Below are 15,957 nucleotides of genomic sequence, written 5' to 3' on the forward strand. Positions count from 1 at the left end.
GTCAAGGTCAAAGTCAAAGTCTCCTTAACTTATATATATTTCTTTCTATTAAAGTTGATAAAATTATTTTATTGTCCTTTATATTATTTATTTTGGTATTCCTTTTTTTATTATGATTAAATTTATATTTTTTTAAAAAAATGATTATGATAATAATCAATAAATTCTAACCATACATATTATTATAATGTTGTTAGTTGCAAAGTTAGGTACATAGTTAGGTACATGTAACCGCCCAGATTTACCGCTAGCAAATATTGTCTTTTTTGGATTTTTCGCTTTCCGGCTTTCTCTCAAAACTTTAAAAAGCGTCTGCTAGTGAAAGGTTTCCCGTTATAAAAAGGTGTTTGTTTTCCTCCCCAACTAATTTGGGACATCACAGTACATTTACACATTATTGTTCTTTTAATACAACAAAAACAAATTGAAAATAATTTTAAAATTTATAGACCTCGAATATATATTATCAATTGATGTTGGATGATGGAAGTCCCACATCGGCTAATTTAGGGAATGATCATGGGTTTATAAGTGAGAAATACTAACTCCATTGGTATGAGGCATTTTGGGGAAGTCCTAAAGCAAAGTCATAAGAGCTTATGCTCAAGGTGGACAATATCATACCATTGTGGAGAGTCGTGTTCGCCTAACATGGTATTAGAGTCATGCCCTAAACTTAGTCGTGCCAATAGATTGGTAAATCCTCAAATATCGAACAAAGAACTCCAAAAGAAAAAGGACTCATTTGGATGATGGAAGTCCCACATCGGCTAATTTAGGGAATGATCACTAACTCTATTGGTATGAGCCATTTTGGGGTTTTGGGGAAGCCCGGTCGTCTAACATGGTATTAGAGTCATGCCCTAAACTTAGTCGTGTCAATAGATTGGTAAATCCTCAAATATCGAACAAAGAACTCCAAAAGAAAAAGGACTCCTTTGGATGATGGAAGTCCCACATCGGCTAATTTAGGTCTATTGGTATGAGCCATTTTGGGGTTTTGGGGAAGCCCGGTCGTCTAACATGGTATTAGAGTCATGCCCTAAACTTAGTCGTGCCAATAGATTGGTAAATCCTCAAATATCGAACAAAGAACTCCAAAAGAAAAAGGACTCCTTTGGATGATGGAAGTCCCACATCGGCTAATTTAGGGAATGATCACTAACTCTATTGGTATGAGCCATCGGCTAATTTAGGGAATGATCACTAACTCTATTGGTATGAGCCATTTTGGGGTTTTGGGGAAGCCCGACTAATTTAGGGAATGATCTGGTATGAGCGCTTTTGGGCTTTTGGGGTTTTGGGGAAGCCCTAAAGCAAAGCGATGAGAGCTTATGGACAATATCATACCATTGTGGAGAGTCGTGTTCGTCTCACATTGGATTATTTATTTGAATTAAATTAATAGATATATAATTTAATAAATTAAAAAAAATTATATTATTATTATAGATATTTTTATAAAGTTTAAAGATGATAGTGCTATTTAAAAAAAATGTATGGGTATTTTTAAATCCAACCGTCCGTGTATTTTTTAATTTTTAATTTAAACAAATTAATAATAATTTATATTAAAAAAATAACTATACAAGTATTTTTTTTTTTTAAAGTTATTATCGAAAAATTTAAAATGTGAAATACAGTCTTTTTATCATAAAAAATTAAAAAAAAAATTATCCAATCTTCTTTTTTCCCGGCAAATTCGATTCCAAATTCTTTAAATTAAAAAATAAAAACAAAAATTTAAAATAATAATAATAATAATAATAATAATAATAATGGTAATGGAGCAGGACGCCGGCGGCCCCATTCGCCATTTCCCATGTTGGGAGAATCAAAATGCAAAATGCTGAAGAAATCATCTCTTACTAATTTCTATCAATTTGTTAGCTCCCTCTTGAATTTGGCCTCTCTCCATTTTTTTCCTCTCAGGTTTGTTTCTGCCGCACGAATCGCTGAAGAAATCTTCTGATACTGATCTCTACAGCTTCGGGACGGCGAAATCAAAGCAGTAAGGAGTGTAGTTCTTGAAATTGGAATCTATTCGTAGCTGCATTAAAGGAAGTTGGATGAAGTGCGATTATATTTGAATTCAAGATAGTCGACAAATTATCGTTATACATATTCCGTAATCTGTAGTTTATCCTTTAATCGATCTTATTTGAAGATCCTGTTCTGTTGAAGTTATTTGTAAATTTTATTTTCATTTTCCTTTTCCCTAAATTTGGAATTCGTTTGATTGGATTTGAAATCCGACGATGTACTATCCGCACCCGCCGCCGATGCTGGTGAACTGCTCCAGTTGCCGGACTCCACTCCAGCTCCCGCCGGGAGCTTCGTCGATTCGCTGCGCTATATGCAGGGCGGTGACGCAGGTCATGGACCCACGCTCCGTCCCTCCACCGTCGTCTTATCAAGCGCCTCCGCCGGCACCGTCGCCTTATAACCACGCGCCGCCGGGACCTCCTGCCCATCCGCATGGCCGTAAAAGGGCTGTGATCTGTGGGATCTCTTATAGGCACTCGAGACATGAGCTCAAGGGTTGCCTCAACGACGCTAAGTGTATGCGTTATCTTTTGATCAATAAATTCCGTTTTCCAGAAGATTCTATCCTCATGCTTACAGGTATTTTTGCCCAACTCTCTCTTTATCTCTGTAGTTCATCACGAGATATACAGTGTATTGCATGTTGATCTTCAACGTTTTAATTTTTATGGAACACTAGAACTGTCTTGTTCTTGGTACTTCTGATGGGTTCGTTCTAATAGGAATGTTCAAATGGGAACTTTTGTTTGCATGTATTGGGAAGAATTAGGAGCCCCAAAGGGCGGCGCATTGGCTGGGGTTCCCTGTTTTAGGCTCGCAGTCTTTGAGTTACTCAAACCTAGAGGTCACGTTTTTAATCTTAGGTTGAGCTTAATAAAGAACAACTTTGATGTCCCCAAAGATGGGCTATGGGGCGGGTGTGGTCTTAATTGAAAGAAAGAAAAGAATCAGAGATTTCATTTTCACTTGTGTGTTTGGACCTCTACGGTCATGTTGAATGCTGAGGTATAATTTCTATCTTCCTAGCCTTGCACCGTTTATTGAGTAGACAAACAAAAAAACATATTATAGTGAGAAGATTTATAAGTTGAAAAAACATATTATAGTGAGAAGATTTATAAGTTGAAAATGTTGAAGATGGTTAGGAGAGAGTTACACGTTGGTTAATTTAGGGAATGATCATTGGGAGGGAGTCCCTCAAGTGTCGAACAAAGGGTGTACTTTCGAGAGAATTGATGGGAGGGAGTCCCACATTGACTAATTTAGGGAATGATCGTGATTTTATAAGTAAGAGATACATCTCTATTGGTATGAGGTCTTTTAGGGAAACCAAAAGCAAAACCACGAGAATTTATGCTCAAAGTGGACAATATTGGACAATATCATACCATTGTGGAGGTCGTGATTCCTAACAAAAAGTGGTAATATTGTGGTTTTAGAAGGAAATATTCAAAACTTAGCAGCATCGTACGTGTTAAAATCCCATGTTTCTTGAGAGTTTGTCATTTGTTAGTCTGATTGGTTGCCTAAGTTTAAATCAGGGGAGCTTTCTAACTATTGGTATGTGACAAGAACTATCTGCGGCCTGTGTGCACCTTGGAGAGTGCTGTTGTCCATTTATGGTATGCCCCAGATACTGTTATGAAGGTTTATAGTTGTAAATGGGGTAGGAGACTAACTGCGAAGTAGTTTGAAGAATTTTGGGGCCTCTGTAACTGATCTCACATGAGAGAGTGACATCGGTAGTATTTGGTAGAACAAACTGATAGTACGAAGTTAATATAGGTCTAACATTTGTTAAGACACGAGTCAAACACTTATCAAGTATAACTAAATAGGCATATAATAATTTAGGACAAAAGTTATAAATTTTGAGAGTGAAATGCACCCAACTAGTTTTCTTAAACCTATTAACTTTGAATTTCTTTCTAGTATGAATATGAAATATATTTTAATAAATGTGTCATTGTTGTGTCTATGTGAGATCCCACATCTGGTGGAAAGGGGAACGAAACATTCCTTACAAGGGTGTGGAAATCTCTCCTTAGCAGTCGCGTTTTAAAACTATGAAGTTAACGGCGATACGTAACGGGTTAAAGCGGACAATATCTATTAGCGGTGAGTTTCGGCTGTTGCAGTCCATGTCCTAGATATGTACAAAATGACGTGTCACCATGTCGGTGTCATGTTGTATTCTTGTCCCTCATCTGTATCCGTTCTTGTTAGGGACAAATCAGATTTATCCAATTTTCTATTCATATTGGAAGATTCTCTTTCATGCCATTCCAATGTTTATGATCTTTGTATGATAACATATCTCTAGTTTACTTACGTTCATTCTGCAAAATGATATGCAGAAGAAAAAACTGACCCCTACAGAATTCCCTACAAAAACAACATTAGAATGGCATTGTATTGGCTAGTACAAGGTTGTCAACCAGGTGACTCCTTGGTTTTCCATTATTCTGGTCACGGATCTCGCCAAAGGAACTATAATGGCGATGAAGTTGATGGATATGATGAAACACTTTGCCCTTTGGACTTTGAAACTCAGGGAATGATCATTGATGATGAAATTAATACGGCAATTGTTAGACCTCTTCCTCAAGGTGTAAAGCTTCATGCATTCATAGATGCTTGCCATAGTGGAACCGTACTAGATTTGTCATTTCTATGCCGAATGAGCAGGTTGGTATTGCATAATTATGTTTATGCTTTTTAGCTGAAAGTAATATGAGACGTCGATGTTGCTCTCACCGAAGTTTCGAGCATATCGATAGTCATAACTATTCAAAAGATCTAGATATGATAGAAAATAGTAGCAAACGGTTGTCATTTCTATGCAAAATGAACAAGTTGGTACTGCATAAATATGTTTACGCTTTTTAGCTGAAAGTAATATAAGATGTCGATGTTGCTCTCACTAAAGGTTTGAGCATATCGATAGTCATAACTGTCCAAAAGATCTAGATATGATAGAAAATAGTAGTAAATGTTGTTATCATTTCTATGCAGAATGAGCAGGTTGGTATTGCATAAATATGTTAACGCTTTTTAGTTAAAAGTAATATGAGACGTCGATGTTGCTCTCACCGAAGGTTTGAACATATCAATAGTCATAACCGTCCAAAAGATCTAGATATGATAGAAAATAGTAGCAAATGTTGTTATCATTCTAAACATGTTAACGTTTTTTAGTTGAAAGTAATATGAGACGTCGATGTTGCTCTCACCCAAGGTTCGAGCATATCGATAGTCAAATAGTAGCAAATGTTGTTAATCCACGATTCAGCTTTTCATATATTGTTTTTCCCCTTTGTTCATAGGAGTGGACAATACAAATGGGAGGACCATCGCCCGCGATCTGGAGTATGGAAAGGAACGAGTGGTGGAGAAGTTATTTCTTTCAGTGGCTGTGATGATAACCAGACCTCTGCTGATACATCTGTAAGTCACACTACATTTCATAATCCACAATTCTTTTTATCCCAATCGCATTGCTTTAATGTCAAGCTAATTACTTGAACTGGCACAGGCTCTGTCAAAGATAACATCAACAGGTGCCATGACTTTCTGCTTCATCCAAGCGATCGAGCTCGGACATGGAGCTACATATGGGAGCATACTGAACTCGATGCGAAATGCTATAAAAAATGCAGGAGTCGGTGGCGACATTGGTGGCGGTATCGTGACGTCGCTGGTCACCATGCTTTTGACTGGTGGGAGCGCCATAGGTGGTCTCGGACAGGTACTTCAGTTTTTATGGTAGATCATCTGGTTCTGTAAGAGTTCCATGTTTGAGGTTGCATGAATGCATACAATCTAACCAAACAACATGATAGTATATTGTTATTAAGAAGTTTAGTTCAAATCTCATTTGAGTTGAATTGCTTCTAATCGTTGGGTATTTGCAGGAGCCACAATTAACCGCGTGTCAACCGTTCGATGTTTATACGAAACCTTTCTCTCTGTGATTTCCTTTCAACCGTTCGATGTTTATACGAAACCATTCTCTCTGTAATTTCCTTTTTCTTGATTAACTTGCAAAAGATGATGGCTGAAGGTTACATTTGGAAGAGGGCTATGTCGGCCTATATTCTCTATTTGATATATGGTCGTTAGAAATTTATGGCATGGAAAATAAGGCAATTCAATCGATCACTCGAGAAGCCGTCGATGAACAGCCTATAGTTTGATATATATACCCTCAATCAAAAAAACAGATTTGAAAGTAGGACTAATATGAGGAAGAATCATAATTCCTAAATGATATGAATCCAACAACTGATCACTTCTTTGTACCTGAACGAGCAATTACAAGAAACAATGCAAAGAAGATTAAGTATCAAATCAAGAAAATAATGGAGTGGCTGACATTGGAAAGTGACTAGAAGACTTGCCATGGGTAATTGAACTACCAATTAAGACAATTCATGAATGTCTTATTTTCTTCGATTTGTATTTAATAACATTTGTAGTTGGTGGTTGAACTTTATTATGCTAGGGTTATCTTTTGGGCCTATTTAGAGGCATGGAATATTCATGTTTGGAGATGAATGGTTGAATACAAACAAAACTTTTGTGTTTATGGTGTTATTCTTTTTCAAACCTTGCTTTAGGTTGCTTTAGGTTTGATGTTTAAACCGATTCATTGAATTAGTTTTGATCAAGCTAATTTTAGAGTGAATTGTCTTGGTATCTAAGAGTGACCATCATAGTTCCAAGTTCGATCTAAGAGTCATTTATCTTATAACCAGCTCTTGGTTAGAATCAATCCGTTAAGTCAGCTTCTAACCAGCTCTTGGTTGGAATCAATCCGTTAAGTCAGCTTCTAACCAGCTCTTGGTTGGAATCAATCCGTTAAGTCAGCTTCTAACCAGCTCTTGGTTGGAATCAATCCGTTAAGTTAGCTTTCTCTGTGAACATTTTGCAAGGACCTCTACCTTTGCAAAAATCTAGCATGGTTGGCGCTTATCACTAATTCCTAAACCTTGCATAGCGTCTCCTGATCTACTCTGGATTGCTCAAGAGTGTGTGATTTGATAATAAGTTGTCGATCAAACAATCTTAATAAATTTAAACTTTTTTAATAAGCATATAAAAAATTTACTTTTATGTCGGTTAAAAAAATATTAATGACATAAAATTAAAAACTTTCGATCCTACATAACATTTAAAAATGCAAGAATTTATCGATTTACAATAACTTTTGAAGTTTAAGAACTTAATAAATATAAACACGAAAATTTAGAAACTAAATTTGTGTAAGAGACTAATACATGAACAACACAAAACTGTTGCTACTATTGTAAACAAAAATTGATGTGTGAGAATGGATGACAAAATTCCCATGAGCTTACTATAGCCAAGTAACTAACTAACTAACCTAAAATCACAACATTTTGAAAGAAAAAAAGAAAGAAAGAACCTAAAATCACAAATTAATGAATTCCTTCTATCTTGATTTCACAAAGTCCTCTGTGCAAACTAAATAAATTTCTCTAATTTTGTTGATTTGATTGGGTATGAAGGCCGAAAACTTTCCAATTGTAGATTAGAACTTTGAAGAATTTCATTCACAAAAATCTGACCTTTCTCCAATTGAACTGCCTCCAGCACGTTTCCAAGAACATCAGCTGCAAGCCCAACTTCCAAAAGACTTCCAGCCTCCTCTCCACCTTCCTGTATAAACTTCCCAATTTCTTTCAATGGAATCAAGTCTTCCCAGATCATGTTTGCCAGTAATCGTCCCATAAATTCTGGAGATTTTGGGGCGTCGTTGACCGCGTCCTCCAGAGTGGCAAGAACAAGTTGGATTCTGGTAAAATGATGCACGAGAATAAATAATCGTGTTCGAGAAAGTTGCGAGGAAGAAAAGCACGTTAAAAAATGCTTTTGGTCCCTAAACTTTAATACGTAGCAATTTGGTCTCTATCGAACAAAATATTGTTAAGGTTTAATGAGATTTCTTATACATCCAGATCGATAAATTGATTAGAGACTACATATTTGATGATTTTGATGATTTTCTATGGTAGAAATATAATTATTTCTTTTAAGGAATGAACGTACCATCCATAAGAGTAGAAAGATTCAGAATATTTACCCTTCGACAAGTTGGAGTTGAGTCAATGTACCATCCTGTGATTTGGTGAGGCTAACAAGAAGCTTAGCTAAAAGGTCCCTTTCTTTGTTTTCTCTCTCAAATGAGTCTGTGACCCAAAGAGAAATCATGGATGAATGAAATCTAGGAGAATTCAAGTCCTTGATGCACAGAGTAACTTCTTTCTCATCTCTAGCACTGAAAGCAAAATTGATTTACTTTTAGCTAATAACAACCAGAAGAAGTTAAGCAACATTAAATGGTATAAAATATGTTTGGATGGATATTCGTGATTCAAGAAACTTTCCATGCAAATTGGATCAAGAACTTGAAACAATATGGGATAGTACCTGTAATATTCCCTAATCGCTGCTATGGACTTGTTTCGTAGACGTTCTTTGGACATAACTTCAGAATGACCGTTCGGTGTCGAAGCTGGCTGTTCACATTTGATTGACTGAGAGCTTCCGAGGCTGCTATCAATGTTTGCCAATTGCTTATATCCATTGGCAATACCAGGTTCCTGTGACAAATTTCTTGAAGGGGTGTCTCCTTTGGAGATGGAACTTAAAGCAGCCGTCATTCTGTGTGTGTTATTACCAGTCGGTAACGGAATGGATGAAACGGATCGTGGCCCTTTAATGGACATTCCTCTAGCTAAATGACCCTGGGGACCCAAAGTCATAGCATCATCACTAATAAGTCTTCGGGGCAATGGACTTGGGAATGCCTTGGCCTCAAAACGAGCGTCTTGAATGCTTGAACCACAAACCGGGGGTGTCGAACCATGAAAACCACCAGCCTGAGCATTAGGAGAAGGCAATAGTGCAGACGCTCTAGAGCCAAAATCCATGGATGTTCCTCTCAATGATGCATTGATTCTAGGACCACGGCCTAATCTACTCGTTTGAGCTTGACGTTCTTGAACGGCGTCCCTGTGCACCTCATTAATCTTTTTAGGCCCGTCAACTTTTCTCCTAAGTTGCCATTTATTCTTTCTCAAATCAATTGTATCCTTCAACAAGAATCTAACCCTGGATGACAGCTTCATGTTCTTAGATAATTTAGTGATCATCTCAAAATATGCATCCATGTGCTCCTTAGCTTTGGGGTGATCGATCATATCTCCTATGGTGCTCATCAATTTGCACAGTGCTTCAATATCTTCCTCATCAGGATTTTGATATTGACCCAACAATTGCCTGATGCACACATGCATGATTTTCTCTGTTATCATCTTCTTTTTGTAAAGCTCTCCAATTAATCTGATGTTGCCTAGCATTCTTCTGCGGGCCTTTATTCTCTTCTCCTCTTGTTCCTCTGCAGGCTGTTTCATCTCACTGACTTTGTTAACTTCATCATTTTCTTCCTGCTCTCTCTCAAATTCCTCCTGGCACTTGTTTAAAAGCAACCTCTTAAAAGTAATCTTCTGATTATCATCGCTGAAATCAGGTAACTCATCAGCGAGATGAAGACAAAAATCGGCATACATTTCACAGAAAGTAGGCTCCATCAAAGCTTTGTCAAAGATCTGATTGATGACGCCAATTAGTGTCTTAGAACTATCAATATTAACAGCTTTCACTTGTTCAAATAGTTTTTCAAAATTTTGTGGAGTTAGCTTGTTTAGTATAGCCTTCAGCTGTCTTTGTTTGGTCTCTTCCTCGTCAGCCACTTTACCCACTTCATACTTCTTCTCGGCTCTGTGCATCATCTGTAATGGTGTTGGAGGAGAAACTAAACCTTTCAGATGAAAATTAGTATCTCTTTGCCACCTATCAGCATTCGAGTCATTTCTCTGAATCTTTCCCTGAGAGCCAATGTGTGCCCTCGGATTCTTTAAAGCGCCATTGATAGTCCATTGCGTAGGTCGACCGCTATCCAGGTGTGAATCCCACCCTGAAGCAAATAGTCTGTCATCAACAGTAATAGCATGATGGTCTAGTCGAGCCCCACCACTTGGCTTATCCATTATTTCAAGATTAGCAAATGTCTTACTGTTAACAGAGCGAGAACCATGGTTAATACTCATTAAAGCCTTCGTGTTGGGAGTGGTTTCGAATCCATCGGGAAGGTCCACGAACTGCTCTGCAAATTTTAAGAGGAAATCTCTGGAGTACTTTTTGGCCATATCTCCACCCCCACCCTCGTGGTGCAGTGCTACTTTTCCTTTGGCCTTGTCTTTAAAGCCCTCATCTTTCAATTTAACAGTAGAAACATCAACTGCATCTTCCCAATCATCTAGCTCGAGTTTACCCTCAACGTTCTTCTTGGTCAAGACAGCCTCATCCTTAATGGAACCAGCAGACTCCTGTTTCATATTTAAGCTCCCATTGGAACTTTCTGCAGACATGACAATCTCTTTCTTCTCTTCAGCATCTGCCTTACGAAGAATTTCCTTTCTCTTCTTCTTCCCTCTTTTAGACCTATTCTTCGTCTTATTTGTATCCGTAACAGGTTTATCCTCAACAACCGGTATAAAGTTAGGATCACACTGAAAACCTGTGTGCTCTAATCTATCTCCTTCATGCTTCATCTCTGAGAGTTCAGACGTTTGAACAGGAGCAGACTGCAGATCAGCTCGGCGCATTTCAGTATTTTTGTCACCATCGCTTTGACAAGATGATGCACTAATAAGTGAAGTCTTATTTCCATGAGTTATGGAGTTAGAAAGAACGTTATTGTCCTTTGAACTGTCAACTTCTGCATGAGAACTAACAGGTTCATCCCATTTCTCCAGTGTTTTTGAGTCTGAATCGCAATTACTAACTTCTGCATAAGAACTTGCACGTTCAACACTAAACTCTGCACGGGAAACTTCATTTGAAGTAGACGAACCTCCTCTCTCGGCAGCATTTGACTCTGAAGTTCGTACGGGCTTTCCAATATTAGGACTTTTTGCTATTGGTTGCACAGACCCTGGAGGTACAGATTTAAACAAATGGTGTTGTGCCTGCAGATAAAAACAACTGATAAGAATCAAACAAATCCAGTCGGCAAGAAAGACAAACAAGAACCGTGAGTATAGATGAATATAATCCATAGATCATATGAACAACTGAGCATGAGAAAAAAATGCTAAAATCTAGAGCTTAGGCCAAGCATACTGAAAAACCATCCCAATGATGTAGAGATGACAATGGTGCATGGCAACAGTTGAAAAGAGTTTCTATACTCGTGAAAAATTTATGGAAGCCAGAACCAAAATCACAAAAGAATATAGTCAACGAGTGCCAGAGCTACTGGGGTTACCATTAACACACACATATATAAACCAAGATAGTAGCATTCAACGCATTCTAACCTGGTTCGGTATCAGTTCTTCCGGATTTGAAGGAGCTGAGCTGGTCCTAGGAATCTGAAGTACCAGAGCCCCAATCCTCATATCAGATATAATCATATAACTTATCGACTACTAGGAATTACATTTACAGATATAGTAATGATATCATCAGCATTACTAAATAATCATGGAAAGGATGGCATGCATACCTGAAAACCAGGACTTAAGGATCCAAATTGAAGTGAAAATGTTTTATGCTCTTCTCCCCAGTCTAGAACATGAAAGAAAACTACGGTTAGCATCATAGAACCAACCAAACTAAATGTCATCAAGCACCATGACATGCCAAAACACTCATCCGTCGTAAATTTAAACATAATTATCTTACCTTTAACAGGGGTTGAGGAAGCATTGGTGTAGGAAGTTTTTGAGGTGGGTTTAGAAGTTGCATTATTTTGAACAATCCCGCTCTTGGATTCTGAAAATGCATTAGAAGTTTTTGAGGTCGTTTGAGAAGTTGCATTTTTTCTAACAATCGCGCTCTGGGATTCAGTCAATTTTGCTGGATTGGACGCTGAACCTGCAAGCAATGCACTAAACTCATATATTGCAAAATCATTACACAAAAATGAACAAGAAATGTTAAAAAAAGCCTTAACAAAAATAAAATCAAAAGGAAACAGAAACAATATTGGAAATACAGCATTCACATTGTAATATAAATCAAATGCTGATGACATGATATGATATTAATTTTAGACAAACACAACTCTCTACAATGGTATGATATTGTCCACTTTGAGCATAAGCTCTTATGGCTTTGCTTTGGGCTTCCCCAAAAGGCTTCATCCCAACGGAGAGAGTATTCCTTGATTATAAACCCATGATCATTCCCTAAATTAACCGAGGTGGGACTTTCATCATCCAACAATTATTACATATGAACAGCTTCCTTATGAACGATATACGGATTTTTTTACTAAAGATCTCGTACCATTCTGTTGCGGATGAACATGAGAACCGTTTTGTCCTCCGCGAGGGGCAGTAGAAACGGTAGAATTTATAGACGATACTCCAGCCCTAGATTTCCGTGCATGTTGTGCGTCGCTAGACTGCTTAAAACTAAAACAAATCGGAACGGGGAAAAAGAAGAAACAAATGAATTAGTACTAAGAACAATGTAGAAAATCAAACAATTCCTCGAAACCTACCGGTAGCGATCAAACCACAGAATTCATAAAATATTCTTAATAAAATTTAATAAAGAAAGCAAAAACACAAAGCCATTCATAATCGTAACAACATCGCAACGTAATTACCTATGGTTAGAGACGATCGCCGGCGCACACCTGCCGGAATCACCCGACTTAGAATGAAGTCCGCTAGAGTTTCTCTGCTGATTCAAGCTCGATGATCGCACAGATTTCTTAAATTGAGACTCCTCATTCACATCACGCCTTGATTGATTGAAAGACATCTATACCAATCCCTTACTTCCCAATGTATATATATAATTTCAAGAATTCTCTACAGAAATCACCTCCGGCTTTTCTTTCCCCTGCAATCAATCACACACAACCAAAACCATCAGGAACTTCATACAAAGTTGCAAACAACCGCCATGCATCAAAGAAAATGCAACAACCAAGGAATGAGAAATGCATAAAACGCGAACGAAGAACTTACGCACGGAAAAGAGACGGCGAAGATCTTCCAGAATCCGAAGTGACAGTGAATGTGAAGAGCAGAGAATTTTTCCGAGAGAATTTAGGTGACAGAGAAGCGCCAGTCTGTTGGGCAACAATGGAGGATTCTAGAGAGAGAAGGACAGGTAGAGTGAGAAAGACGGCTACAAAATTAAGGAGGGAAAAGGAGGGCGTTAAAGGCAAAACAGGGGTCAGATTTTTCCAGGTAATTCAAAGCGGATTTTCAATTAGATAATATATTATTAATATTTAACCTAATAATTATCTTTTTTTTTAAAGATATTTTAATCTATATAATTTCAAATTTATCTATAAATTAATTAACACAATATATTTATAACCTAAATTGTTAAATTTTTTATTAAATTGTTATAAATTTAGAGTGAAATTCCAATCAAGTCCTTACATATCAAAACTAGGCAAACAAATAATAAAAATACCATAAAAATAATTAAAAAAAATATGTGAAGGTCGTGAAATATAGATGTCCACATGGCGGGACGGAGACAGAGAAACCTTCTCCATCTCCATCCCCGCTCCTTTTTCATTCCCCACTCTCGCGAAATTTCGCATTTATTTTTACAAGGATCAGGGCGGGAATGGGACCAGGTTTACAAAAGAAAAAATTAATTAATTAATTAATTTTTTAAAAAAATAGTTTGAAAATTTTCAAGGGTATAATTTCTATTTTACAATATAATTTTTAATAAAAGATTATAAAAAAAAAATTAATATGATGTTCTGTTAACTCAATGTCTAAAAAAAATTAAAATTTTAATATTACATCATAGTTTCTACATAAATATTACCAAAAGAAAAAATTAATTAATTAATTAATTTTTTAAAAAATAGTTTGAAAATTTTCAAGGGTATAATTTCTATTTTACAATATAATTTTTAATAAAAGATTATAAAAAAAATTAATATGATTAACTCAATGTCTAAAAAAAAATTAAAATTTTAATATTACATCATAGTTTCTACATAAATATTACCATCATATTTATCAGAAAATCTAAAACTAATAGTTTTTAACCCTAATTTCATTTATTACCTAAAATAAAGTATAATAGATTAAAATAAAATGACAGTCCATTCGAACAAATAAAATATATAAATTCTAATTTATTATAATTTATAATATATATTTATATGTAAAAAAAGCAATAACTAGATAGAGAATATAATCTTCCGTCTCTAGCCGAATTTATCTAACAGTAAAAAATCTCTTTTCCAGTCACTCAATTCTTAGTTTAAACAAAGATTAGTTTTATTACGGTTAAGATAAATATTAGTATAAAGAATAAAATCTATAAGTTTTACCACGGTTGGGTAGATTTTCAATGGGACTGGTAAAATTTTGAGGGTAAGAATTGAGTAAATAATTAATTATGAAATTAAAAAAGAAAGGAGGAGAAGAAAGTAACCTGTTGTCGTTACCAGAGTAAGGAAAATACTTTTGGTTTCTTGAAATAAGCGGGAATTTTATAAGCTCAGATATTTCCTAAAAAAGAAAGGAAACCAAATAATAATAATAATAATAATAATTTATGAGAGATATTTTGTGTAACAAATATTGGAATTAAATTAATAAAAATATCATTTAATTTTATATTTTATCTTTTTAAAAAATGAGTTTAAATTTTTTTAAAATTATGATAATACTCTTCCACTTTCAAATAATTTAAAAATATATATACTAAACTCTCTTAAAAATTAAAAAATTAACATTAACATTTATAAAAGATTTTTTAATTTTTTAATTTTAATTTTAATTTTAGTTTTAATTTTTTTTATATATAAAAGTTAAAAATGTTAATGTAGGAGTATTTTTTATTTTTTTTTTAAACTGAAAGGGTATTAGGGAAAATTTAAAATTTTAAGGATATTTTTTTAAAATATTGAAATTATAAATATTTTTTTTTTTTTTACATTTTTTTTAGTTTAAGAGTATTTTTAAGACAAAATACAAAATTTATAAATATTTTTACTAATTTAACCTACCCAATAAAATATATTAATTTGTCACAAATTTTAATAACATCCGGATGATAATGTTCGATAATTATGACTTGTAATTAGAGCTATCTATTTAACTCCGTTAATTAAATGGGGTCGGGGATAAAGATTATATTATTTATTTTTGTTCACCTCACTTTTTATTTATATATATATATATATATTAGAGAATTTCGACCTAATTCCAACAAAAATAAATAAACAATTTCGCAAAGATATGAATTGAAATAGAAGGTGAGGACGTAGACGAGAAATGCTCCCCTTCTCCGTCCCCGTCTCATGGCATCTTTATTTGTAACAATATTAACATACGAGTAATTGTAATATAACAATGAAGTATATTTAATACGAATCAATCTCAGGTTAACTGACCTCTCGAAAATTTTTATATAAAACATATGAGTGAGAACAAAAAACCCGTGTTAATTTGTGGGTATAATTTTTAGTTCTCTGGAACGTTACAATTCAGATCTCAAATTCTGGACGGAATCCCGAGCATAGAGCAGGACTATTTTTATTTAAAATATTTTGATAATTTTGAAAATATTACACGTTTTCACCTGCCAAATAAGACTTGACTCAACCCAAATTTAGAAAAATTTGGTAGAGAAATTATTTAAATCTAGAAGAGTTTGGTTGAAAATATTGAGAGAGAATTTCAAAAAAAAAAATTTAATTTTTTAAATATACTAATTATTATTATTATTATTATTATTATTAAATTATTTTAATTGTAATTTAGTAATTATAAAAAATATTTTCCTTAAATTGTGGGGATTGCAGCATTTTTCTTCAAAGAC

At 35.1% G+C, this 15,957-nt stretch overlaps 2 protein-coding genes across 2 annotated transcripts; one reads left to right on the forward strand and one right to left on the reverse strand.

Moving 5' to 3' along the window:
• Nucleotides 1–1,790: 1,790 nt before the first annotated feature.
• LOC111799815 (metacaspase-1) lies at nt 1,791–6,634 on the forward strand. The gene is made up of 5 exons (XM_023683293.2): nt 1,791–2,625; nt 4,404–4,734; nt 5,373–5,493; nt 5,582–5,794; nt 5,961–6,634. Exons 1-5 carry the CDS (start codon nt 2,259–2,261, stop codon nt 6,018–6,020), a joined length of 1,092 nt encoding a protein of 363 aa, XP_023539061.2. The 5' UTR covers nt 1,791–2,258; the 3' UTR covers nt 6,021–6,634.
• A 692-nt stretch (nt 6,635–7,326) lies between these two features.
• LOC111799683 (eukaryotic translation initiation factor 4G) lies at nt 7,327–13,322 on the reverse strand. Its single transcript, XM_023683120.2, has 9 exons — nt 13,119–13,322; nt 12,752–12,990; nt 12,427–12,554; nt 11,821–12,012; nt 11,642–11,703; nt 11,454–11,507; nt 8,500–11,102; nt 8,153–8,347; nt 7,327–7,864 (listed from the first exon to the last, which is right to left on the reverse strand). Exons 2-9 carry the CDS (start codon nt 12,907–12,909, stop codon nt 7,534–7,536), a joined length of 3,723 nt encoding a protein of 1,240 aa, XP_023538888.2. The 5' UTR covers nt 12,910–12,990; nt 13,119–13,322; the 3' UTR covers nt 7,327–7,533.
• Between the last annotated feature and the right edge of the window lie 2,635 nt (nt 13,323–15,957).

Source organism: Cucurbita pepo, chromosome 8 (genome assembly GCF_057944985.1).
Source record: "Cucurbita pepo subsp. pepo isolate OVF chromosome 8, ASM5794498v1, whole genome shotgun sequence".
NCBI lineage: Eukaryota > Viridiplantae > Streptophyta > Magnoliopsida > Cucurbitales > Cucurbitaceae > Cucurbita > Cucurbita pepo.